Here is a 24824-nt window from a genome sequence, read left to right as displayed (position 1 = left end):
TGCTGGACCCATAATCATTTCATTCAATATGAATTAAACTTGTTTTCGTGCACCAATTAACTACTTCGGTTTCTTGCATTCGTTTCTCAGCAACATCAAGTAATCTTGCAGCTGCGTGCGCACGTGGTATATGCATGGCCGGGACTTGAGGATTGAAAATTGACCTTTCGAGGATACATATAATGTAAGTGCTGTATAAAAATTTAGAAAATTTATAATAATAAAATAAAAATTTAAAATTTAAAATCAGAATTTTGTACGGCCTAACCGAATCTTATAGTCTATTATGAGATTCAATGATCGTGGAATAAGAATACGTGATATTTTATCTGATATTATGTTAATTAATTTGTCAGTATTTTAGATTAAAAAAAAAAGGAGATATATTTATTTGTCGTATGCGAGACATTTTTTTTTTCTAATCTAATTAAGGGTATAAATTAATATGTGTTTCATAAGAATTAAAATATTAGTGAAAATTAAGACTCTTGATAATTTTGTTAATCAAACAACCAAATTTGTACATTAAGGGGATGAAGAATACAAATATAAGAGTAATGCAAGAATTAAGTTCCAAATGCACAAGATTTGTGCTAACATTTCGTTAAAAAAAAGTCTTCATAAGATTTGTACATTCTAGTTTTGTATATATTAATTATATATATATATATAAACACATCATGTATATAATATGAACGCATGCATGTCATTTGTATAGGCACGTACAAATAATCTAAGAAAAATAATAATTATAATTGTAAATGTTTAAGTGTTATACGTGTATTCATTTAAAAAATAATAATATTTATATAAAAAATAATAATTTTTTAATAATAATCTTTACTTTTCTTTAAAGTGATTAGACAATATAATTGTTTGTTGACGAGGGATTCACGTTATCGCTTTCATAGGCAACGTCAGTCTCATAAATTGCGAGTCAATGTAGTTCAGAAGTTCTGTCTCAACAAGATACAGATAGAGGTAATTAAATCCAGCATGCATGTCGTGAGCCGCGTTTTCATTCAGGCAGGAGCTAGCTAGCTGGCTAGTTACCCTCCCTCCAATTAATTACCATTTGACTAAGAAAACACTCGTTTTCGCTCTAATCATATTGTCAAGTAAATATACCTAGTACTTAATTCCAAGTCGTGTATAAAATATATTCTTAATCATTTTACATTGTATACATGTGTAAGTATAATTTTCTTTTAATTTAATTGTTGTATAGATAGTTCAATAGTAAGTTTTAGTTCTGTCTTATGACTTGGTTTAAGATTTATATATATATATATATATATATATATTTTTGTTAATAACGTGTTTCGTATTTCATATTTTTGACAATAGAAAGTGACTCAGTGTGGCGTGGGACACCGCCAATGTGTAGTGATAACGGAAATGTGTGATGTGTGAGTTCTATAAGTCACCTTTCGGTACATATCTGGATTTCCATTTATATGCGTCGGTTGTTCTCATATGGTTAGACTTTTCCGTCAATGTGACCTTTATTGATTGATAGAATGTGGAGTATTAGGGCCCTGATTGAGCTTGTGTGGGTGAGTATTGCGCTGGAGGGATGGTATCACGAATCAGTATCAAGCTGAAGGGTCGTTATTGATGGTGAGTATTGTGCTGAAGGGCCATTAATTAACCTCCCATGTTATCCGCGCCGTTATGCAATTAAATCCTTATTAATGATAGTTTGATTCGAATTCTATACTTTTTTGTGAATGTGAATTTTGTTATGTATAAGTAAATTTATGTATTAATATTATTAACTTCACATTTAAAATTTAAATGATACTAATTTCATTAAAATCTAACTTTTTAATTAATCGTGTTAGATATATATACATATTGGGGCAAAATTACTTATAAATAATTTTTTCCTTTGTGTTTTGACGGATGGGATTTTAGTAGCTATTGAATTGACTTACGGCCCTTAAGCTCATGACCCTAATAAAGTGCGAATCGGTTCCAATTCCTCCATCTATAGTTCTTATATTTGTAGAGAAAAATGATATAGTCACAAAAAAATTTTATAAAAATAAATCTATAAATTAACATGATTTTATATAATTATATGTTGAATTAATTTTATAATAAAATTAATTTTATAATTTAATATATTATAAAGATATATCAATATATAAATTTATTTTTATTAAATGTTTAAGCATCTCAACATCTAAAATTATTAGAAAAAATTTACATAACCTTCTAACACTTCAACATCTTACATTTTTTCAATTTTTTAATATTTTTTTAATATTTTTTTTAAATTTATTCTTTTTAAATTAATTTAATTATTTTATTTATTATTTATATATTAAATATTTGATAAAAAATAAAATAATAAAAATTTAAAAAAAAAATGAAGTGTTAGGATGTTAAGAAATTGTGTAACAAAACCTAAAATTACTATTGTCCCGAAGTTTTATACAGACAGAATGTCAGAGCTCGAATTTGACAAAAACAAAAAGGGGGTCTTAGCTAGCTAACCACTTAATTAATTGTCCCCGTATGCCATGTGTTGTCTAGAGGTTTTTCAACCCCATACCTTTCCATTCATTAAATGCTTGTAAAGGGATACCACGAGTACTGAGGTATGTGAAAAAATCTAGTTTTTTTAAACATTTTTTATTTTATTTTTTGGGGCACAAAATACTGATCTAGATACTTATTGGAGAATATTTCCAGTATTAATTATATTTTCTTTTCTTTTCCTTTTGAGTTTAATCATTCCAAAACTCAAAATTACAACTGCACAGTACTTATTTATACACACACACATCATCGATGCAACTTCGAACCCATAAAAGGTGTGGGATGGTTAAAAGTACTAGTAATTTCTCTCTCTCTCTCTCTCTCTCTCTAAGTGTGTATATATATATATCGATCTCGATCAAATTATGCATTAGGGACATATATATATATATATATATATATAAGAGATGAATAAAAATGACAAAGGTATAGGAAGGCTCTATTAGTTATATATAGAAAAAGTCCTGTAGATCATTCTTATTCAAATTTGAAAGGTCTCAAAAATGAAAGAGCTAGATCAGATACGTATAAAATGGCTCATACATCAATTACTACTATCTGTGTAGATTTTTCGGACCATATTAAATATTGAATAATTTCTGTAGACCACACTCTGCATGTCTTTTTTTCTTTCATTTGAAATTCTCATATCTAAATAATAATTTGAAAGAATCTTATGGTTGTTTGGAGTTGTAGTAGGAGTCTTAAAATGTAAAAATTCTTTAATTAAAAAATTAGGTTGTTTGTATGTTACATATTAAAGCATTTTTAATCTCTTAAATAAGCTAAAAAATACATTTTTGATGTTTTTCTTTAAACGTGTTTTTTTAGATAATGTGGAATGTAATTCAAATTTTTAAAATATTGTTAATAAAAGAAAATGGACATACAACTTTAAAATAATTACAACTTTCAAACTTTCAATGATATGAATATAATCTTTAAAAATTTAAATAATCATCATTTCTACTTTAGAAAATATTTTTTTAATTTGTTTCCAAACAAACATAATATGTTTGAAAGTATTTTAAACATATGGTTACCAAATGATAAATAACTTTTTAACAGTAGAATTTATTACTTAAGTTATAAGTTATAAGCCTAGAAACTATAAGTTATATTTTCCACCGTAATTCTAAACATGCCCTCAATCTATTATGTAGCTGCAAGAGTTTGATTAGGATTAGATGATTAAGATAATAAGTTTGGATAGTTGATAGCTTTATATTACATTCATCAAAAGTTGATTTTGTTACCAATCCTCAAAATGGATAGATTGTATAAGATGCAAGAGTTTGACTAGGACTAGATGAGATGATAAGTTTTGGATATGACTAAGTACTAAGACGATAAACTTCATTTTATGTTGGGTTTTATAATTTGGATGAATGTAAAACATTTTGATTTTAACTAAAACTATTTTGATTTTATCTAAAAGTTGTTACAAAGTGTTTTAGATAAGTCAAGAGTGTAAAAATCAAGTTCTAAGGATTCTATAATTATCCAGAGAATAGTTTAAATGGAAAACTGCTACTGCTGAGAAGATTTAGTGCCAGGTGTCAGCATCCCATTAGAAGATTCACTCGCTATAGAGTCGCTCCCTCAGTAGAATTCTACTACAACTCAAACTGCTTCCAGATTACTTATTGAAGGGATTCAATTGGATAAGTTACTCAAAATTTTTGACTTGGAGTTGTTGAAGATTAGATTCCGAGTACTTGTGTGTGAGAGAATTTTCCGAGTTGTTGAAGATTAGAATTTTCTTTCTTCAAGTGTGATCGTGCTCTATGTTGGAGATTGAGTGATCGTAATTAAGCCATTAGAGTTTTAGGAGAAAATCTAATATTTAAAAATTGTCAAACGTTCTAGTTGCTATAGTGATAGAGGCAAACGAGTTATTTATCAGATCAAGTAAAAGAGTCAATTGACAAAAGTTTTATAATTGAGACTTATTTGTAATTGATTTTTTTGGATTTGACTATCTCGTAGAGTTTTATCTTTAACGAGTTTTTATTCATTACCAATCTTAGTGTTATGTAGTTTATTTACTTTATATTATTACTTAATCATTAAATAATTCCATAGTTCACGATTAAACAATTTGTCTGATGAATTGGTACATATTTAAATTAAAATATAAGGATATTTGGATAATTTCATATTATAAATGTATATTAACGTCTCGTTAGAGTATACTTGTGAACATATGTGAACGTATGAATTGGACCATCTCCATCACTAGGCGTTCACATACAGTTAGTATACATGTCGATCTCAAATATTGGACCATCACCATGTCTAATACCTTAGGGTGGTGTATATACAAGGACTACCTTAAGAACATCAGCCAAACCTAGTACGTACTAACGGACATGAGACATTATTTATCAGGTCATGTCGAGGATCGATCTACTTTTCCAGCTGTCGTTAAGTTCTCAGGAAGTCAAGCACTGTTTATTCCTTAACAACGTATATCTGCAGTTTTTTTCTTTTAGATAAGCTCCAAATTATTGCATATGTAGGGTTTACATGCATTACACGCAATCAATGAATGTGCTCCAAATTATAGTTTCATTTTTACTCACGAATGCCACCAAATTAACTCAAATATCATACATCAATATTCATGGGGTCCACTCTTCAATTAATGAGCTCTCTCTCTCTCTAGATTGGGACCAATAGAAAAAGTTATGCGACGCAGCTCGCCGGCCGAGACATGATGATAATGGCGGCCGGCACGATCTGTTAGGCTTTTATGACGAGCTGTAATTTTGTATGGTATTAAAGCAGAAATACTGCTATTAGTTTAAAATTTGATTATACCCTCTATTTTATCTAATTGAATATTTTATGTGTTGAATGGAGAAGAAGATTGACTCATATAAATATATAAAAGAGTGAGTGTTAAAATATAATATAAATAATTAAATTAATTTAAAATTTTTAAATAAATAGTGATTTTATCCTTGGCCTAGCTAGTGGATTTAAAGGACGTTATCACATGCATATGTACTCCCGTTTTCTGGTTAATTTCATGCGAAAAAGAGTTATTTTGTGAATAATTTTTAGATCTTAGAGATGAGTTGTGAATATTAATGTTTTGTAACTCTCATTCAAAAAATAATGATCAACCTCATATGATTTTAAATGAGTTAACCACCAAACACAGCCTAACTTCAAAATCTTAAGATAATCTCTCACACAGTCAACCGGTACTTTTGTTTTAATCTATTGATCTTAATTTCTTGCTATTTGTATAGCACACATTTAATGTCGAGTAGCTAGCTACCATTAATCTCTTCGATCTCTCTTTTTTCCTGTTGTTTTTTCTTGGGGTGAGTTAATGACACATCTGTCAACTGCTTTCTTCGACCACTTACTTCATTTTTCTGATGTCTTTTTTTCTGATATTTAATGTTCTACCCAACCCCCACCACCCTATCTTCAATTCCTCATATTATTGTTCTCTCCCCTACAATTTCGATCACTCCCTGTGTGGCTTTCTCTTCTTCAAATTTACACTAACTCTTCATAGTTCCTAGACATTCCTTACTCACTCTTTTCTTTCGAAACCTTTGTTCCTAGTCACTTTTTGGGGCAAAAAGTATGACAGACGAGCCGGGTACCTCATTTTCTGTCAAAAACGATGTCACTGATGATATGAAGAAAAAGAAGAAGAAGAAAGATCAAGATCAGGAAAAGCATCCGCAGTCGGTTCCACTGCTAAAACTATTTACATTTGCAGACTTTTATGATTATATTTTGATGGCAATCGGATCATTTGGTGCATGTGTTCATGGCGCTTCGGTGCCTGTATTCTTTATTTTCTTTGGGAAGTTGATAAATGTTATTGGAATGGCTTATCTCTTCCCCAAAGAAGCTTCCCATAAAGTTGCCAAGGTACGTAATATGCCAACCATCTAGCTAGCTAGCTAGCTAGGTTTTCTAGTATTATCTCAGTTTGCATGCATTGTTATTGGCATTTTATGTGCTAATTATTAATTATGATCATCTCCAAATTATGGGATTTCCTTAATAACTAGTGGAAACCCTGTTTGGCCTTTCAAATACTATCTCTGAGCTTTCAATTCCCTATATGTAGTACTTCATATATAGTTGGGGATCAGTACAGCATGGATCATTACTCATGATATCTGCATTTTTTTTTTCAATGTTCTTTGTGCAGTATTCACTGGATTTTGTGTATCTCAGTATAGCTATATTGTTTTCCTCATGGACAGGTATGCATTTGATAATGATGAAATCAAGCAATATTTGATCACATACATATATAATACTTTAATTATTATTAATTAACTACGATTAATAATGATCATGGATCATGTAAATAGAGGTGGCTTGTTGGATGCATACTGGGGAAAGGCAAGCGGCAAAGATGAGAATGGCATATTTGAGGTCCATGCTAAATCAAGACATTAGTGTCTTTGACACTGAATCATCCACCGGTGAGGTCATTGCCGCAATTACAAGTGACATTATCATTGTTCAGGATGCCCTTTCTGAGAAGGTACGCATGCATGATGCACGTGATTATTTGTTTTCTGTGTAGTACTGATCATGTAGTTTTCGTCCTGATCTAACCCCTCATGATATTCCAACGCCCATCTAATTTTTGTTTCAATTTTATAAGTTGGCCTCCTATTTCAAGACTACTGAGCCTGGCTGCAGATTATTGGCCTCTTATGTAGTACTAGATCGAAAATGTAGGAGTTGATATTGATTAGGACGCCTTGATCATATTAACTAACAAGCACGTGGTACGCCCTTGATTATTTAATTCACTGCATCCTATAAATATGGTAGGTCAAGTACATTTACACCGTAATTTCTTTTCACTTTCATCTTATTAAATAAGATGTTATATATATATAGCACTTGTTTCTAGATGAGAAGGATGTCGATCTCTGGTTGGTTAATTTTTACACAGCAGGGTTCTGACAATAATTTTATGTCTCTGCACGACACCAATGAGGAGTAAATGCAATCGTAAGTGGCATTTATAATTGTCGGTTGGGGTTAGCTAGCTGTGCATGCAATATATATATTTGCTCAAGAGGAGAAATGCTATATAAATTTTAAATATTGCATAAATATTTTGAAAAAGAATAGAATTTATGATTAAAAAATTAATTTTTTTTTCATGTGAGTTTCATATTAATTTATTTTTTATTTATAGTCATGATTGTGCAAGCAGCGTGCAGTCACTTTGAAAAAAATGAATTAATATGGGATCCACATGAAAAAAAAATTAACTTTTTAATCGTAAACTCCACTCTTTTTTAAAACATTTACGCGACGTTTACAATTTTACGACTGTATGTAGCATTGCTCTTTATTCAAAATTCAACTCTTTTGCCAACTGAAAGCTCAGAAAATAAAAAATTAAATAATGCTGGCTCGGTAGCATGCATAGATATTCTCATTCTATTTCTTTTAAAAAAATAGTTTAGCCACTAGTAGATTATATAAATTGATTTGACGTGGTATATTATATTATAAAATTATTTTTATTATAAAATAAAACTAATTGATTTTATAATTGCAATCGAAATCAGTTTATAAATTTATTTTTAAGTATTAATCTTTTTATATTCGTGACATTTTTCTTTCTTTTATGTACATTTTTTACACAGCTTGTTTGCTAATTAATTTTTATGAACGGGAACTATTTATAACATTTTTCATATGTATGAACATGATCATGAAATTAATCAGTAGATGATCAAGATCATCTTTTATTCAATTACAAATTGTGTAGTACAATTTTGACGTTCCTGATGATCATGATTTGAATTGCTCCTACTAATTAATGATGATGATCACCTCACTGCGCTTTTAGTCCTGAGCCAGCCGGCCTGTTGAAAATAAAATACTTTACAATATTCATATATTTAGGGAATATTAATTCGATTTTCTTCCCAATATAGACAGAATATTTTATGGGAAGACATGATAGCTAGTTGATTTGCCACTGCGCGCCCTTTATCCCTGCTCCATATTCCGGTGCGCGTTGGCCCCTGCATATGTGTCTGTGTCATCCATGCACCACTCTTAACACCTACATGGTTATAACCTCGTGCTGATCCCCAACCATCGATCTCTGATCTATTTCGATCATCTCCTCTCGATTTGTCTTGGAGCTTGAGCCTTGCATATCGAAGCATCTAGCGACTCAATCACTGTCGGAGTATCCCAAAACTTGGTCCTTCCGTTTGCATATTCTTGTTAACAATATCCTACGCCGCAGAGAAGGAAAAAGAGTCCTCTAGCGCTTTAACCGCTACATGAAGTACCTACGTACGGTCTTCTTTGTAATAGATAAAAACAATGGCTAGCAGCTTCCATAATATTTTGGATCGTTACATTAGCTGTCACAACATGAACAACCATTTTCTTAGTACTTGCTAAGTCGATTTGTCAAGAAAACCCAAGATCATACGTTAACTAGGCCTCTACATTTTTATTTTTATTTTTTATGGCATTGTTGTGATAATAGAATTAATGTTGGATGGGGCTATTTTGCCGCCCCATCCTTACCGCTACCGCCCAATATTATTATTTATTTTATTTTTTTAATATTTTTTAATTATTTTTTATCAAATAAAAAAATATATTAATATATTTAAAATTACTTTTTTAATTACTAAATAAAAAAATTTACCTCAATGATACACTTAGCGGTACCGCTCAGGCTCTTCACCATGAATTAACACTGGTAGGTGGAAAGAATGGCTTTAAATCAGAGCCAAATTTATTGCGGCCCCAACCCAGTAAAGCCTGTACTCATTGCAATCACTGTTGTTTGATGTGTTGTACCTTTCACAGCAAAAGTGTGTTAAACTACAAATTCCCTTATTGTCTTACTGTCGTGCATTTATTTTATTTTATTTTAAATTTTACATTTTTACACTCTGGTCACATGTTTGAAACTCGAATATTTATGGGTGGCGCAGGTGGGGAACTTCATACACTACATTAGCAGGTTTATAGCAGGCTTCATAATTGGATTTGTTAGGGTCTGGCAAATCTCTCTAGTAACACTGTCTATAGTCCCTTTAATTGCCGTTGCTGGTGGCCTCTATGCTTGGGTGGCAACTGGCCTCATTGCCAGAGTTCGAAAATCCTATGTCAAGGCGGGTGAGATTGCTGAAGAGGTCAGTTTTCAGGCAATCTTTCATGATCATATTATCTGTAAAACCATCAAAGTTAATCATAAAAATAGTAAAACCCACTACAAAGCTGATTGGCAATGTCGGGCGACTCTCAGGTGATTGGAAATGTTAGAACAGTCCAAGCATTTGCAGGAGAAGAGAAAGCAGTGAGATCGTATTTGACTGCTCTCACAAATACATACAATTATGGGAGAAAAACAGGATTAGCCAAAGGGCTAGGACTAGGCTCTATGCACTGCGTCCTTTTCCTGTCATGGGCATTGCTTGTTTGGTTCACTAGCATTGTTGTTCACAAGAAAATTGCCAATGGTGGGGAATCCTTCACCACCATGCTCAATGTTGTTATATCTGGCCTGTAAGTACTTCTTTTTTCTTGCTTTACTTTGCTTTCCCTATAATTTGGACTACTCATTTTGTTCCACATGGCATTTTCACCAGCTGCATTGAGTTTCTTGTTCACATCAGATTCCAATTTAACTAGAGGAATTTTTTCATCAAATTCTTCATTTATCTTACACCGCATTTCAGTAAGTGCTTGAGACCTCTGAGACGATCTTCCTTGGACTTTTGAATTCCTACCATTTCCACTTCATTGCAAAAAGTACTGTTGCAAAAAAGTATTTCTCCACAGTATTTCAAACTTGTTGGTTGCTTGTATGCTAATCATTTTGGCCTCTTATCCAAGTTTTCCTTCAAATTACACGAAACGACAACAAACACATCATATACTTTGCTGCTCAGGTCACTGGGGTTGGCAGCACCAGACATCACTGCTTTTGTCCGAGCTAAGACAGCAGCCTATCCCATATTTGAGATGATAGAGAGGGACACGATGAGCAAAACCAGCTCCAAGACAGGGCAGAAACTGGGCAGACTAGAGGGCCACATTCAGTTTAAGAATGTGTCTTTTAGCTACCCATCTCGTCAAGATGTAGTTATCTTCAATAATCTGTGCCTGGACATCCCTCCTGGAAAGGTTTTAGCCCTTGTGGGAGGAAGTGGGTCTGGAAAGAGCACAGTAATATCTTTGATCGAAAGGTTCTATGAGCCCCTTTCTGGGGAGATACTTTTAGATGGGCACGATATCAGAGGCCTAGACCTCAAGTGGCTGAGGCAGCAAATTGGCTTGGTAAATCAGGAGCCTGCACTTTTTGCTACAACCATTAGGGAGAACATACTCTATGGAAAGGATGATGCCACTCTTGAAGAGATCACGCGTGCGGCTAAACTTTCTGAGGCCCTCTCTTTTATAAACAACCTGCCCGACAGATTTGAGACTCAGGTATTCACTTGTTTCATTACTGTTGAGAACTAAGGGATACTTAACACTGTTAGACAAAATAAATAATTAAATATACTTCTCATCGTTTAAATTTTTAAGACAAGTAATAATTAAATATAATATTAGAGCAGACATCTTGAGTTTAAATCCTGACTCTACACTTCATCCTGATTAATTAAAGATTTCACGTGTTGGACTCACTTATTAAGATAAAGTCTGACCTTCACGTGAAGGTGAGTGTTAAGATAAAAGTATAAATGATTAAATCTGCATGTTTTATCGGTTTAAATTTTGAGACATATAGTGATTTCATTAACACAAAATAATGTCAATCGTATTGCTTAACAAAAATGGTAGAAACAGGGGAGGACAAACCTAAAATACATTGTTGGAATCAAAATAATAAATAAGCTAATAATTATATCGACATATAATTGCTGAATCAAATGCAAGAAAAAATGTATTATTTTGTTATTTTTGTGCCATATGATAGTCAATTGCTCTGTATTGTTCTTCATGTACTCAACTACTTATTCAAAAGGATTTTAATATTCAGTCCAAGTAGAAGTGCGAAAATGTAAATAAATAAATAAGTAAATAAAATACTAGCATAATTACGTCTGGACTTTTATAGTTCAAGAAGGATTTCAGTGTTTGTAATTCGATGAAATGAATACGAATAAAGCAAAAAGGTATGAACTTTTACAAGGAGAATTTTAAGGGGCAGAGTGCATGAAAGTAAGAAATCTCAAGGATTTGAGTAGCCATTTTCTCCTTGATATTTACATTATGGAATTGTTGAAGGCTGAAAATAATCACTTACAGAAAATACATTGCAAGGAAAAGTAATTGAGAGCCTTTGTTGCAGGTTGGTGAGAGAGGAATACAACTTTCAGGTGGGCAAAAGCAAAGGATTGCAATATCCCGAGCAATACTAAAGAACCCATCCATCCTTTTACTAGACGAAGCAACGAGTGCACTAGATGCTGAGTCTGAGAAGAGTGTACAGGAGGCACTTGATCGTGTCATGGTCGGACGAACAACTGTAGTGGTGGCCCATCGGCTTTCTACCATTAGAAATGCAGATGCGATCGCAGTCGTACAAGGAGGAGAGGTAATAGAAACTGGGAATCATGAAGAGTTGATTTCAAACCCAAACAGTGCCTATGCATCACTTGTTCAACTCCAAGAGTCAGGTACCATGCAACGCTACCCCTCATTGGGACGCCCACCAAGGTACTTCATACTCTTCTATTGTGCTTTGGGAACTGTGTCTCGCACCTCAACATTGTAGAACCCCAATCACCATAAATAAGGTAGGATTATACAGAAATGATACTGATTTTCACGGTTGAGACTGGTGATCTAGTGGTCTTGTCGCTTGAGTCTCTCCCACAAGTTTTTTCGTACCGAACACTACACATGTTACCTCAAAATTAGATCAAAATGGAAAAAATTATATGAACAGATATTATTCCTGTTGAGGCCATATTTTTTTGGATGTTAATCAAATTTTTGAACCTGTCAATGACACCTTTTACAATAAATTCATTTGTAGCTTGAGGTTCTCACGGGAACTATCCCGCACCACAGCAAGCTTTGGTGCTAGTTTTCGTTCTGATAAAGAATCTGTCGGCCGTTTTGGTGCTGATGGAGGGGAGACTGTGAAGTCGAAAAGGGTTTCCGCTAAAAGGCTATATTCGATGGTTGGTCCAGACTGGGTTTATGGAGCAGTTGGCACCCTGTGTGCGTTTATTGCTGGAGCTCAGATGCCCCTTTTCGCTCTTGGGGTGTCTCAGGCACTTGTTTCATATTACATGGATTGGGACACAACACGTCATGAGGTCAAGAAGATTACCCTGTTATTCTGTGGCGCTGCATTTATAACAGTCATTGTTCATGCAATTGAGCATCTGTCTTTCGGAATCATGGGAGAGCGACTCACTCTTCGTGTGCGGGAGATGATGTTTTCTTGTAAGTTTTGATCACACCACTGTTACCCCTTCTTTCACCTGGTCGATTAGGTTTAACGCATGTTACTTAGTGGGAATATTTGATTAAAGAAAACTTAGGTTACCACATGGAAATGGGAAATTTTTGTTTCAATTTCTTACTTGCATAGTATAAGTGGATGCATTTATTGTGTCCTTCCAGTGACTGCATTTATAGGATCTTTTCAAGGCTAACCACGGCATCGGTTGTTTTTCAATAATGAATCCATATATTTGTTTCTTTTGAACTCACACAATGGAATCATCAAGTTTTTTTGCTCTATTCTGCTTAATTTGTTTCATTAGAATTTAGAATTGGTTTTCGCCCTCGTATTTAACTTTCCTCTGGTATTTAATTGCAGCCATTTTGAGGAATGAGATTGGATGGTTTGATGACACGAACAACACAAGTTCTATGCTTTCATCGCGTCTAGAAAGTGATGCTACTCTGTTACGAACTATAGTTGTTGATCGAAGTTCAATTCTTTTACAGAATGTAGGATTGGTTGTTGCCTCATTTATCATTTCCTTCATCTTGAACTGGAGGATCACACTTGTTGTCATTGCCACATACCCATTGATCATTTGTGGTCACATCAGCGAGGTTTCCTATTTGTTCTTTTTTCATTTCAATCAATGTTTAGTATATGTAAAGCATTCTTAGAAACATTTTACCTGTTGTTCCAGAAAATTTTCATGAAAGGCTATGGTGGCAACTTGAGCAAAGCCTATCTTAAAGCTAACATGCTGGCTGCAGAGGCTGTGAGTAACGTCCGAACTGTTGCTGCATTTTGTGCTGAGGATAAGATCCTTGACCTATATGCTCGTGAACTCATTGAGCCTTCTAGGCGTTCATTTGTTCGTGGCCAGATTTCTGGCATATTCTATGGGATATGCCAGTTCTTCATCTTCTCATCCTATGGCCTGGCCTTATGGTATGTGACTTTAGCTTCATTCTTTTCCACCTTTGCTACAAAATATGTAGGTTGGAAAAAAGAACCTTGCTAAGTTTCCGACATTATTTTATATGTATGTGAGCTATTTAATTTTAAGGTGTCCAACAAGACCTTGAATGATATTAACTGCTCGGAATGCCTAAAAATACACCAAGAAAGAAGAAATGCAAGCTTGTTGTTAAATGGCCATATAGGGTAGTAGTAGAATAAATACAAATTCTTTTTATTGCCTTGCTCTGTATGGCTTGGTTGCAGACCTTAAATTGGATTCAGTGCTTAGTCTTGTTTGACTTTGTTTAGGTATGGCTCTGTTTTGATGGGGAAGGGGCTTGCTAGCTTCAAATCTGTCATGAAAGCATTCTTCGTTCTGATAGTAACGGCATTAGCTATGGGCGAGACATTGGCTATGGCCCCAGATCTCTTGAAGGGAAACCAAATGGTGGCATCAGTCTTTGAAGTGATGGACAGAAAGACAGAGGTACTGGGGGATGTTGGAGAAGAGCTGATGACAGTGGAGGGAACAATTGAGTTTAGGGGCGTCCAATTCAGTTACCCATCAAGACCAGAAGTTCTCATTTTTAAGGACTTTAATCTAAGAGTTCGTTCGGGGAAGAGTATGGCACTAGTGGGGCAAAGTGGTTCTGGTAAAAGCTCTGTCATCTCTCTTATACTGCGATTTTATGATCCAACGGCTGGGAGAGTTATGATAGATGGTAAGTTTCTAGGAATATCTAGCAATATATATATATATATATATAGGCAGAAAACTGAAAGTTTGTGCATCGAGGAAAATGCTGCATGTTTTGCCAAAATATAATTCTCTTTAACAAACCTCTCCATGAGAGGTTCTTTCTAAACTGAATGTCAAAACAAAATCTAAAACAGAATTCAACATACGAATATTTTAAAACAGGTTTTTCACAGTATCATGGTTTACTTTCTTCCAATTTTGTAGGTGTATTATTTGGCTTTTGATTGAGACGTAAATGTCATGTTTTATTTTCCTTGTGCATAGATTCCCTATGGTACCTTCTCTGGGGATTTGCTATTTACATATTTTTGCTAGGTTGGTCTAACAGGCATTCATCAAATTCTCACAGGGAAAGACATCAAGAAGCTCAAGATCAAATCACTTAGGAGACACATTGGTCTAGTCCAACAAGAACCAGCCCTTTTCGCCACATCAATATATGAGAACATTCTTTATGGAAAAGAAGGAGCCTCTGAAGCGGAAGTAATTGAAGCAACAAAGCTTGCTAATGCTCATACCTTTGTCAGTTCGCTTCCTGAAGGCTACTCTACTAAAGTGGGTGAACGCGGAGTGCAGCTGTCTGGTGGTCAGAGACAAAGGGTAGCCATTGCCCGAGCCATTCTCAAGAACCCAGAAATTTTGTTATTAGATGAAGCCACTAGTGCTTTAGATGTGGAGTCAGAGCGTGTGGTGCAACAAGCTCTAGACAGATTGATGAAGAACAGGACAACAGTTGTGGTAGCACATAGGCTGTCAACAATAAAAAATGCAGACCAAATATCAGTTTTAAATGATGGGAAGATCATAGAACAAGGGACTCATTCATCACTTATAGAGAACAAGAATGGAGCATACTATAAGTTGATCAACATTCAGCAACAGCAACAGCAATGATAACAAAACTGAAACCAATATCCCTAATGATTGACGCAGGGTTCTTGCTTCGATCGCTACTGCACTCATGGTCTTTCTTTTTTTCTTTTTTCTTTCTCTTTTAAAAAATAAACATATAAGGTCTGATTGATTATTGCTATATGAAAAAAATGACAGTACAGGTTGGACCCATGATGTAAAAGTATAGTGTCATTTGCCCCCTCAGTGATTGCTCCTCAATTTATCTGTATACCTTTGTTTAGATTTCCTCAGAGTGAAGCACTAGACAGGAGAATTTGACACTAACATGTACAAGAAATGTTACATCTTACATTATACTTTATGTTTATTGAGAAAATTGACAGGTAAAGGCTTCTGAACAAGTACTTACGATTTTCATGATGGGATTTTACCAAATGGACTGCTTAAAAGTTCTAAAACCGGGATCAGTTCAAGCTGCAGGTACGGTTTTGTTCAATTGACAGGAATAGTGATCAGAATGGGAAATAGCATACAATGCTGAATTGGACTACTCAGTACAAAACAAAACCTCAATCACGATCTTTGTTAAAATAAATATAAATGATTAAATCTACCTTTCCATCAGTTTGAACTTTTAAGACAAATGGTGATTTTATATAATATTAGAGTAGAGGTCATAAATTTGAATCCTAACTCAACAATATTTCACCCCACTAATTAAATATTTCATTCGTTGGGCTCACTTCTTAAAATGGAATCTGCCCACATGTAAGGGGAAGTGTTAAGACAAATATAAATGATTAAATCTCATTCTTCCCATCAGCTTTGTTTATATATATTATTGACAACTTTTTATAACCGACTCTCCTCTTTTCTTTGGCTCGTTTCTAAACGAGGAAAATACATGTCTAAGAAAGATTTTACAGCTGGAGCGTATTTTTTCTTGCCAATGAGTTTCATGGCAACCAAACAGCTTTAGAAGCTTGCACGAGACATGCAGTTTGGTTGGAAAATAGTAGCAAGATCTGATTCACTTAGTATTATATCAGTAGATCAAAAGTTCATGTTTCAGATATATAAATATAATTGAAGGAATTACTATAATTAAACAGCTGTCAAAACCTATATACCGCAGGAAAAAGGATGCTGTCTTTTGCTAACTTTCCCAAGTAACATGATAATTTTTCTAGCTCATACCGTTAGAAACAATTAGATAGAAGAGCTAGCTGTTGTAAATTCAAGCAGTAGGCCATACCAAACACTTCCTCTTTAATTATTTAGAACAATATAACTTACTTTTGGGAACTTTCTCGGATGTCAAAGGGATAAGAATGAGTTGTTTCTTTCTCCTACTTTCTTGTTATCATCGAAAACAAACATTATAAAAAATGTCAAAAAGATCTATATATGGTCATAGCAGTCGAAGAACATGATCATGCCAGGAAACCAAGTTTGATAAGCAAAGCCAATTAATTCATCAGAAACTTCATGGATATTATAGTCAATGGGTAATAATTCCTTGGGTCTTCACAATTAAACCATGCTTTTTATGTATTAATATTTGTTTATGCAAAGTGTTTGTGTATTAGGCTTGTCAATGAAGCCAATGAGGTAAGAAAGTTGAAAACCCCTCTGTCCATAAGTTATTGTCTTCGTGTGGCCCTTTTGACGTTTGCTGGGGAATGATGTCAGTCTCTTTGAAGAGTGCCGAGTGGATGAAAAACCTAGAGCTAACTACGTACAAGGAGGTCAAAGCCAACTTAATTAGATCCTCGGAAATGTCAAAAGATTTTAGGAATTGTCAAAGTTTGCCTGAGTTATTATTTTCATTTTCATTACTTCAAATACTTTGGGAATGACAAAATTGAAGATAAAAAATAATATTTCTCATAAAGCTCGATGGCCATCATGAGATCATCATGTACTTCCAACTTGCAAATGATTTTCCATAATTAAAAGGAAAAAGAAGAAGAAGAAGAAAAAAAAACAGATAACTAAATGCCTATGATCACTATATATGTTTTAGTTTCAGTGCCGAGACAATTAATTATAATTAGCAGGTTTGCTCATGTTTTTTCGAGTAGACAACTTGATTTTGAAGTTCATTATTTGTACTTTCGATATTGATTCTAATTATCGTTTGGTAAATTGTTGGTTTTGTTAGAAGTAGCTAGAGAGCAGCATAAATTGACCAGTTAACCTGTAGTATAAGAGATATATACCCGACGCCAATTCGCACAATTTGGAATGTATGTAGATATTGTGATGCAGAATGATCTGAGTCAGATAATGCTGAGTTATCAGATTGCATGTTAATAGCGTTGAAATACCTTGAAGTGGCATATCAATGTAAGGATTGCAAGAAATTATGATCTTTTCTTGATTGGGGTGGTTTTAGGCACGTTTCGATATTTTGTCTATAACTTTGACTACGGGTATTAGAATCGCGCATATGACTCCAATTTAAAAAACTATTTTTAGCGCACACTTTGGGATCATCCAGATATGCGTGGTGTGTATCTTTTTCGAGGCCAAAATTCCTTATTTTTTCTTCCTGAATCCTCATTTTTGTTTTTTTTTTCTTTTTATGGTAATATTTCATTTATCATTTACGAAGTGATTCTGAACTCGATTTGGGTCAGATTTTTGATAAATTACTTCTTTAATTACCTATTTTGGCCTTTTAGTGTGATTATTGAAATTTTTCTATTTTTGATAAAATTTTGATATTGTCGATTTTCAGCTATTACAGCCCAACTTGTGGGTTGATTCGGACATTCTTGGATTTTGATAATTTTGAATTGATAAATTATCTGTTAAAATTAACCTGCAGAATAATCTCTGTTTTGTCCAACATCATATGGAAACTTTTTCAACAACTGAAACTCAATCTCTGTATATACTAAAGTAAGTTCCAATATTCCTGATTTATTTGGCAGGGGGCTTTTGTCAAAAAAAAAAAAAAAACATATAAATCGCTGTTTCAAAGCTTATTATATATATATATATATAGTAAAATTAAAAGATCCAAGTTCCAAATATTTTTTATTCTTATATATATTAATTAATAATGATCATGAGGGTGCAGTCATGAGCACTTACCATCAATTAATCACATGTACTGTAGATCTTTCTTGGTAGCTTGACAACCTAGCTAATGCAAGCATGCCTTTTAAACTTATTCTCATGTACATTCATGATATCCGGCATTGCATTGATTTGTATCACATGTTTTACTGTTTTGCATGTTTACGTTAATCTTTGAACTTGATCATATATATATATATAGAACTCAAATTAAGCCTAGCTAGCTATTGGAAAGACCGACCTAGCATCGATCCGGCCGATTTGGCATGCAAAAGATAAAAATAGATTTGGTAAAAGCTAGCTAGGGTACTTTTCAAAAAGGTTATGGGAACGTGATAAGAGAGCAGTTAGAAACCGATCTTCTGGTTGATTACTATATTTTTGTTGAGAATGATATAAGGAGGACAAGTATATCTACCATTTCAAATAATGTCAAGATCAGAAAATGACAAAAATGATTACCAATATATATAAATAAATGTATCTGATCAATATATATAAATAAATTACATATTTAATTAGCTAGAGCTTATATTAATTAGCTTACAATGATCGATGTTGGATGATGGAATATTCACATGCATATCACCCTCACATGCATGCAAGACCAGTATATCTCCAAGAATATTATATGATAACGATCGACAGAACAAAAAAGTATAAATACATGATGCAGATTGAATTGAAGACTTACATGCGTGCATATATATATATTTATATATTATTCTTATTGGAATTAAGGATATATACTACGTACTTGTAAATAGAGGTATAAATATCAACCAAAAACTAATATATGTATTAATGCATAAAAAAAGTAGTCTTCTTGCGTGGTTATACATGATGATCAGTAGTCATGTGTATGTGTCTGCATGCAACGTCTGATGCTTCAAAATATATATCGATCCTTGCAATCGGATAATCTTGGCAAGCTGCCTCCTACTGATTTAGCTAGAATATTTTGATGACAAACAGCTAGCGATCATTGTTTGTAAATCACTTTAAACAATTCTAAGAAATATTTCATGACAGAAAACTGATCATGTAGTGGCATGTGTAGTGAACATGACAGTCATGAAATTATCTAGGAGACTAGGAAACCATACTTCACATCTGTTGTAGGTACTCCCACGCAGACAGTTTGCAATTGCATAATTTTCTATGCTGTTTCATCCTTCCTTTGGAGTACCTAGACCGAATCGATTGTATGACAGGTACCACGTAGTAATTTCGACATAATCTTTACAATTTACAGAGCCTGACTTCTACATATATATAACATGAAAGACATGAATGGATGCATGGTGTACGTAACATTTGCCTGTTTTGGCAATCCATTCCTGTGAACCCTTTTAACATCCCATTAAATTTCTCAATAATTCCGATAAAGATGGAAATATCTGAGAAAATTATGCCAAATTATCTAAATAATTAACACTATCATCTAAGATTTGGAGAAATGAATATATATATTATAGTCTCCAACCTTTGGCAAACAACAAAGAATGTCAAACATGTTTCCTTCTGTTGCACATTCCATCACATCATGTTAATCCGCTTTTTGTTCGAGTATAGCATCATTGGTGATGAAACTAAATGGAAATGCAATCGGTGGCTTTTAAAACAGATATGCTTTAAGAAACGTAGACCATGCATACAATCTAATCAAACGACACTTGCACTACCTAATCCTGGTTTGGTGCAATTCATTTGTTAATGAACCTTCTTTTTCCTTTGCTGAAAAATGCCAAAATGGTCGCTAGGTTGTTTCCTTCCCTCATTGCCGTGTTTTTTGGAATAGCTAAGAAAGAATGGCATCAATGACATCACCATTTGAACCATATCTCCCACGCACCCTATAAAACCAAAATGTTTCATCCGTATATTTCCAGAACTAAAGCTTTTTGCCTTTAATTAAATCCATCTCAATCTAATCTATTTTTCCACACATTATTGTTGTGTCTTGGCACTATGGGTCGATCCCCATGTGGTCATGATGAGAATGGTTTGAAGAAGGGACCATGGACGCCCGAGGAAGATCAGAAGCTGATTGATTACATCAGCAGCCATGGCCATGATAGTTGGAGAACGCTCCCCAAGCTTGCCGGCTTAAATAGGTGCGGAAAGAGTTGCAGATTAAGGTGGACAAATTACCTGAGGCCTGATATTAAGAGAGGGAAGTTCTCTGAAGATGAAGAGCGGAAGATCATTAACCTTCATTCTGTCATTGGAAACAAGTATATATAATTTCCTTTGGCATGCATGCATGCTTGTTAATGAATTGAAACTTGATCTAGTATTTTGCATGTAACAGTTTGATTTGTATTGGTACTGACTTCTGCAACTTAAATATTGTTAATTGTTGCAGGTGGTCTAGGATTGCAACCAAACTTCCAGGGAGGACTGACAATGAGATCAAGAACTACTGGAACACTCATTTAAGGAAGAAGCTCCTTTCAATGGGTATTGACCCAACCACCCACAAGCCAAGAACTGATCTCAATCACCTTGTGAATCTTTCTCAGCTGCTCGGTGCTGCAAACTTTGGGAATTTAATCAGTCCTTGGGGTAGTGCTCTTAATTTGCAGGTTGATGCCTCTCACCTGGCCAAAATCCAATTACTGCAAAACATGTTGCAGCTTATGAATACTAGCCCACTTCTGAATATGGAGAGCAATCATGATTTGTTCATCGGAAACAGAAATCTTAACCCTTTTGAAGGACTTCTCAATGGGACAAACACACAACTCAACAATAAGGAGCCCTTCCTAACAGGTCTGGAAAATTTGAACCCTGGACTGATGAACCCTGAGGCACCCAGCAACTTTCACGATTTTGACAATTCATGGGCAGGACTTGAAGATGGATTTAACCCAGAAATTCTCGGTGTAAAAAACAGCAGCTTGAGCAGTACTTCATCATGTGAGAATGAAATAGAGATCATGAATCCGGTGCCTGCATCGTTTTCTGACTCTCCTCATGGTACTTACAATATTAACCAAATGGAAAGCAAGATTGACCCAGATCAGTTTATGTCCACCGATTCTGCTAGTACCTACACCATCTTTGAGGCTTGGGACAAACTCATCGATGATGAAACAAACGACTCCTATTGGAAAGATATATTGGAGTAGGTTTTACCCTCAATCACTTTGTTTTGATTCCTTTATTTATATATTTGTTTATTTTCTGGAAACTTTTTTTAAAGAGAAAAATTGCTCTTTTTATGATATGCAGATATAGATTGGATATATCTTCTTCAAAATATTAAAACGATATGTTTGGTTAGTGGATATATCTTCTCCAAAATATTAAAACGATATGTTTGGTTAGTGGCCGGATATATCTTCTCCAAAATTATACTTCTTTGCAGACGAATATCTAACTAATGTTCTCATTCTCCTTTGCAGATTAACATCCTCATCATCACCATCGCCAGCAATTTCCTGGAAGAGCACCTATTTTCCCCGACGTATCAACAACCTAGCTAGCTAGCTTGCTATGAATTTCACACAGGAAATACACGATTAGTTCATTCATGATTATATAGTTGTAATTTATATTATTTGTCGTTCGTTCATTTGTTAAACGTCTGAGGAGGTAACTAATGATATTAAGCTACCTCTATACATATATATTGTTGTGAAAAACGATGACAATGAATTGAAAAAATAACACCGAATGAGAAAACGATCACACACGCAATCACACACGACACAAGATGTACGTGGTTCGGCAAATTGCCTACGTCCACGGGAGCTGCAGAGGATTTTTATTATTGAGGAATCACACTACAAGATGGGTCACAACACTGTTCATCCACAGTGTTTTCGTAGCTGCTCTGTTACAGACAAAAGAGGCAAAAATCATATATATAGTTCAAACGGCGGAATCCCTAAAACGCATGTTCGCTCGAGCGGCGTGTCGAGCGCGCGTCGAGCGAACTTCCCTTCCGCATCCCGCTCGAGCCCACTGTCGAGCTGACGTCGAGCGTTCGACTCTGCCTGATTTCGCTCGAGCGGCCAATGCCTCCGCTCGAGCGAACTCCTCCTGCTCGAGCTCACTGTCGAGCCAACATCGAGCGTTCGACTCTGCCTGACTTCGCTCGAGCGGCCAATGACTCCGCTCGAGCGGTGTGAACCAGACTCCACATTACTCAACAATTCTCCCACTTGGAGACTGGTACACTCGCTGTATCACCGTCTTCCTCAAACATGATATCCTCCACCTCTGCAACTCACTGCTCCTGTCTTCATTCTAGAAGACCAACTGAAGTTGCGCACAACTTCAGTTTCTCAAGCGTAACACCCTTTGTCAACATATCAGCAGGGTTCTTGCTTCCACATATCTTTTCAAGTAACAACTGTCCGTCATCTAACAATGACCGTATGAAGTGATACCTGATCTGAATGTGTTTGGTCCTGGAATGGAATGCTGGATTCTTGGCAAGGAATATGGCACTCTGACTATCACTGTAGAGAGTGCCTTTCTGATTCTTCTTACCCAATTCTTCCAAGAAGCCTTGTAGCCATACCATCTCCTTTGCAGCCTCTGACACTGCAATATACTCAGCTTCTGTTGTAGACAAAGAAACTGTTTTCTGTAAATTAGAACCTCATGACACTGCAGTACCACCAAGTGTATAAACAAAGCCCGTGGTACTCTTTCTACTGTCAATATCTCCAGCTAAATCAGCGTCAACATAGCCCTGCACCTCCAAGCTCTCTCCAGAGAAACATAAACAGGTTTCTGAGGAACCCTTTAGGTACCTCAAAATCCACTTCACTGCTTCCCAATGTTGCTTTCCTGGGTTACTCATGTATCTACTCACAACTCCCACTGCATGGGCAATATCCGGTCTTGTACAAACCATAGCATACATAAGTGAACCAATGGCTGAGGCATAAGGAACCTTACTCATGTAATCTCGTTCCTCCTCTGACTCTGGTGACTGATTCTTGCTGAGTCTGAAGTGACTTCCCAAGGGTGTGCCAACTGGTTTGGCCTTGTCCATATTGAACCTGCTGAGTACCTTTTTCACATACTCAGCCTGTGAGAGTCTCAACGTACCTCTGACTCTGTCTCTGACAATTCTCATGCCAAGGATTTGCTTTGCAGCTCCCAAATCCTTCATTGCAAAGTGCTCTGACATCTGCTTCTTCAGATTATTGATCTCATCAATACTAGCCCCTGCAATAAGCATGTCATCCACATACAATAGCAAAATAATATAAGAATTGTCAAAATGCCTGACATAACAACAGTGATCTGCCTGACATCTAATGTACCCTGCACTGTGCATAAAGTTGTCAAATTTCTTGTACCACTGTCTAGGAGCTTGCTTCAGGCCATACAAGCTCTTCTTCAGCCTGCAAACTGAACCTTCCTTTCCCTGTACCACAAACCCCTCAGGCTGGTGCATGTAGATGTCTTCTTCAAGGTCTCCATGAAGAAAGGCTGTCTTCACATCTAACTGCTCAAGAAATAGATCTTCAGTGGCAACCATAGCCAGTACCATCCTGATAGTTGTGATCTTTACCACAGGAGAAAAGATCTCAGAGTAGTCAATACCCTGCTTTTGCTGAAAGCCTTTTACAACAAGTCTAGCCTTGTACCTCTTACTGCCATCATGCTCAGTTTTCACCCGGTACACCCACTTGTTGTGTAATGCCTTCTTCCCTGATGGAAGTTCTGTCAACTCCCATGTCTGATTCCCTAGCAAGGAATCCATCTCGTCTTTCATGGCCAGCTCCCACTTGCTAGAATTCTCATCTTGCAAGGTTTCTTCATAACTCTGCGGTTCTCCACCATCTGTCAACAGAATGTAATTCAAAGTAGGTGAGAAACGCTGTGGGGGACGTATAGTCCTAACTGACCTGCGAATTGCAACTGTAGGAGTAGACGGTTCTGAAACTGCCTGCGGAATAATAGGAATGGGTGTACTGGACCCACTCTCCCCGTCACTCTCATCTCTACACTGCACTGTGACCTCTGGTAGGTCATCCAATCCTACAAACTCGGACTCCTGAGGAGCTACTGCAGGAACTGTACTCGACTTATCCTTGTACATCATTTTCTCATTGAAAATCACATTCCTGCTTCTTATGATTTTCCGACCCTGATCATCCCAGAAACGATAGCCAAATGCCTCGTCTCCATAGC

General features: G+C 35.2%; 2 protein-coding genes across 2 annotated transcripts; both read left to right on the top strand.

Annotated features, from left to right (window-relative positions):
• The first annotated feature begins 5953 nt into the window (after positions 1-5953).
• On the top strand, positions 5954-15963 carry LOC122289742 (ABC transporter B family member 2-like). Its single transcript, XM_043096987.1, has 12 exons — positions 5954-6447; positions 6734-6788; positions 6900-7075; positions 9522-9722; positions 9836-10095; positions 10482-11022; positions 11891-12258; positions 12581-12996; positions 13376-13617; positions 13701-13948; positions 14270-14682; positions 15070-15963. The coding sequence occupies exons 1-12, from the start codon at positions 6154-6156 to the stop codon at positions 15612-15614; spliced, it is 3759 nt and encodes a 1252-aa protein (XP_042952921.1). The 5' UTR covers positions 5954-6153; the 3' UTR covers positions 15615-15963.
• Positions 15964-20622: 4659 nt separating this feature from the next.
• On the top strand, positions 20623-22251 carry LOC122290169 (transcription factor MYB39-like). Its single transcript, XM_043097739.1, has 3 exons — positions 20623-20899; positions 21031-21792; positions 22073-22251. Exons 1-3 carry the CDS (start codon positions 20634-20636, stop codon positions 22155-22157), a joined length of 1113 nt encoding a protein of 370 aa, XP_042953673.1. The 5' UTR covers positions 20623-20633; the 3' UTR covers positions 22158-22251.
• Positions 22252-24824: the final 2573 nt, after the last annotated feature.

Source organism: Carya illinoinensis, chromosome 12 (assembly GCF_018687715.1).
Source record: "Carya illinoinensis cultivar Pawnee chromosome 12, C.illinoinensisPawnee_v1, whole genome shotgun sequence".
NCBI classification, from domain to species: Eukaryota; Viridiplantae; Streptophyta; class Magnoliopsida; order Fagales; family Juglandaceae; genus Carya; species Carya illinoinensis.
The sequence above is the reverse complement of the archived record's forward strand: the minus strand, read 5'-3'. Positions and strand labels throughout refer to the sequence as shown.

Excerpts from the sequence above, each read along its gene's own strand:
- LOC122289742 (XM_043096987.1), top strand. The coding sequence starts at position 6,154 with ATGACAGACGAGCCGGGTACCTCATTTTCTGTCAAAAACGATGTCACT. Across the intron at positions 9,723-9,835 it reads CGGGTGAGATTGCTGAAGAG|GTGATTGGAAATGTTAGAAC; the intron begins GTCAGTTTTCAG and ends GGCGACTCTCAG. Across the intron at positions 10,096-10,481 it reads AATGTTGTTATATCTGGCCT|GTCACTGGGGTTGGCAGCAC; the intron begins GTAAGTACTTCT and ends TTTGCTGCTCAG.
- LOC122290169 (XM_043097739.1), top strand. The coding sequence starts at position 20,634 with ATGGGTCGATCCCCATGTGGTCATGATGAGAATGGTTTGAAGAAGGGA. Across the intron at positions 20,900-21,030 it reads CATTCTGTCATTGGAAACAA|GTGGTCTAGGATTGCAACCA; the intron begins GTATATATAATT and ends TAATTGTTGCAG. Across the intron at positions 21,793-22,072 it reads TATTGGAAAGATATATTGGA|ATTAACATCCTCATCATCAC; the intron begins GTAGGTTTTACC and ends TCTCCTTTGCAG.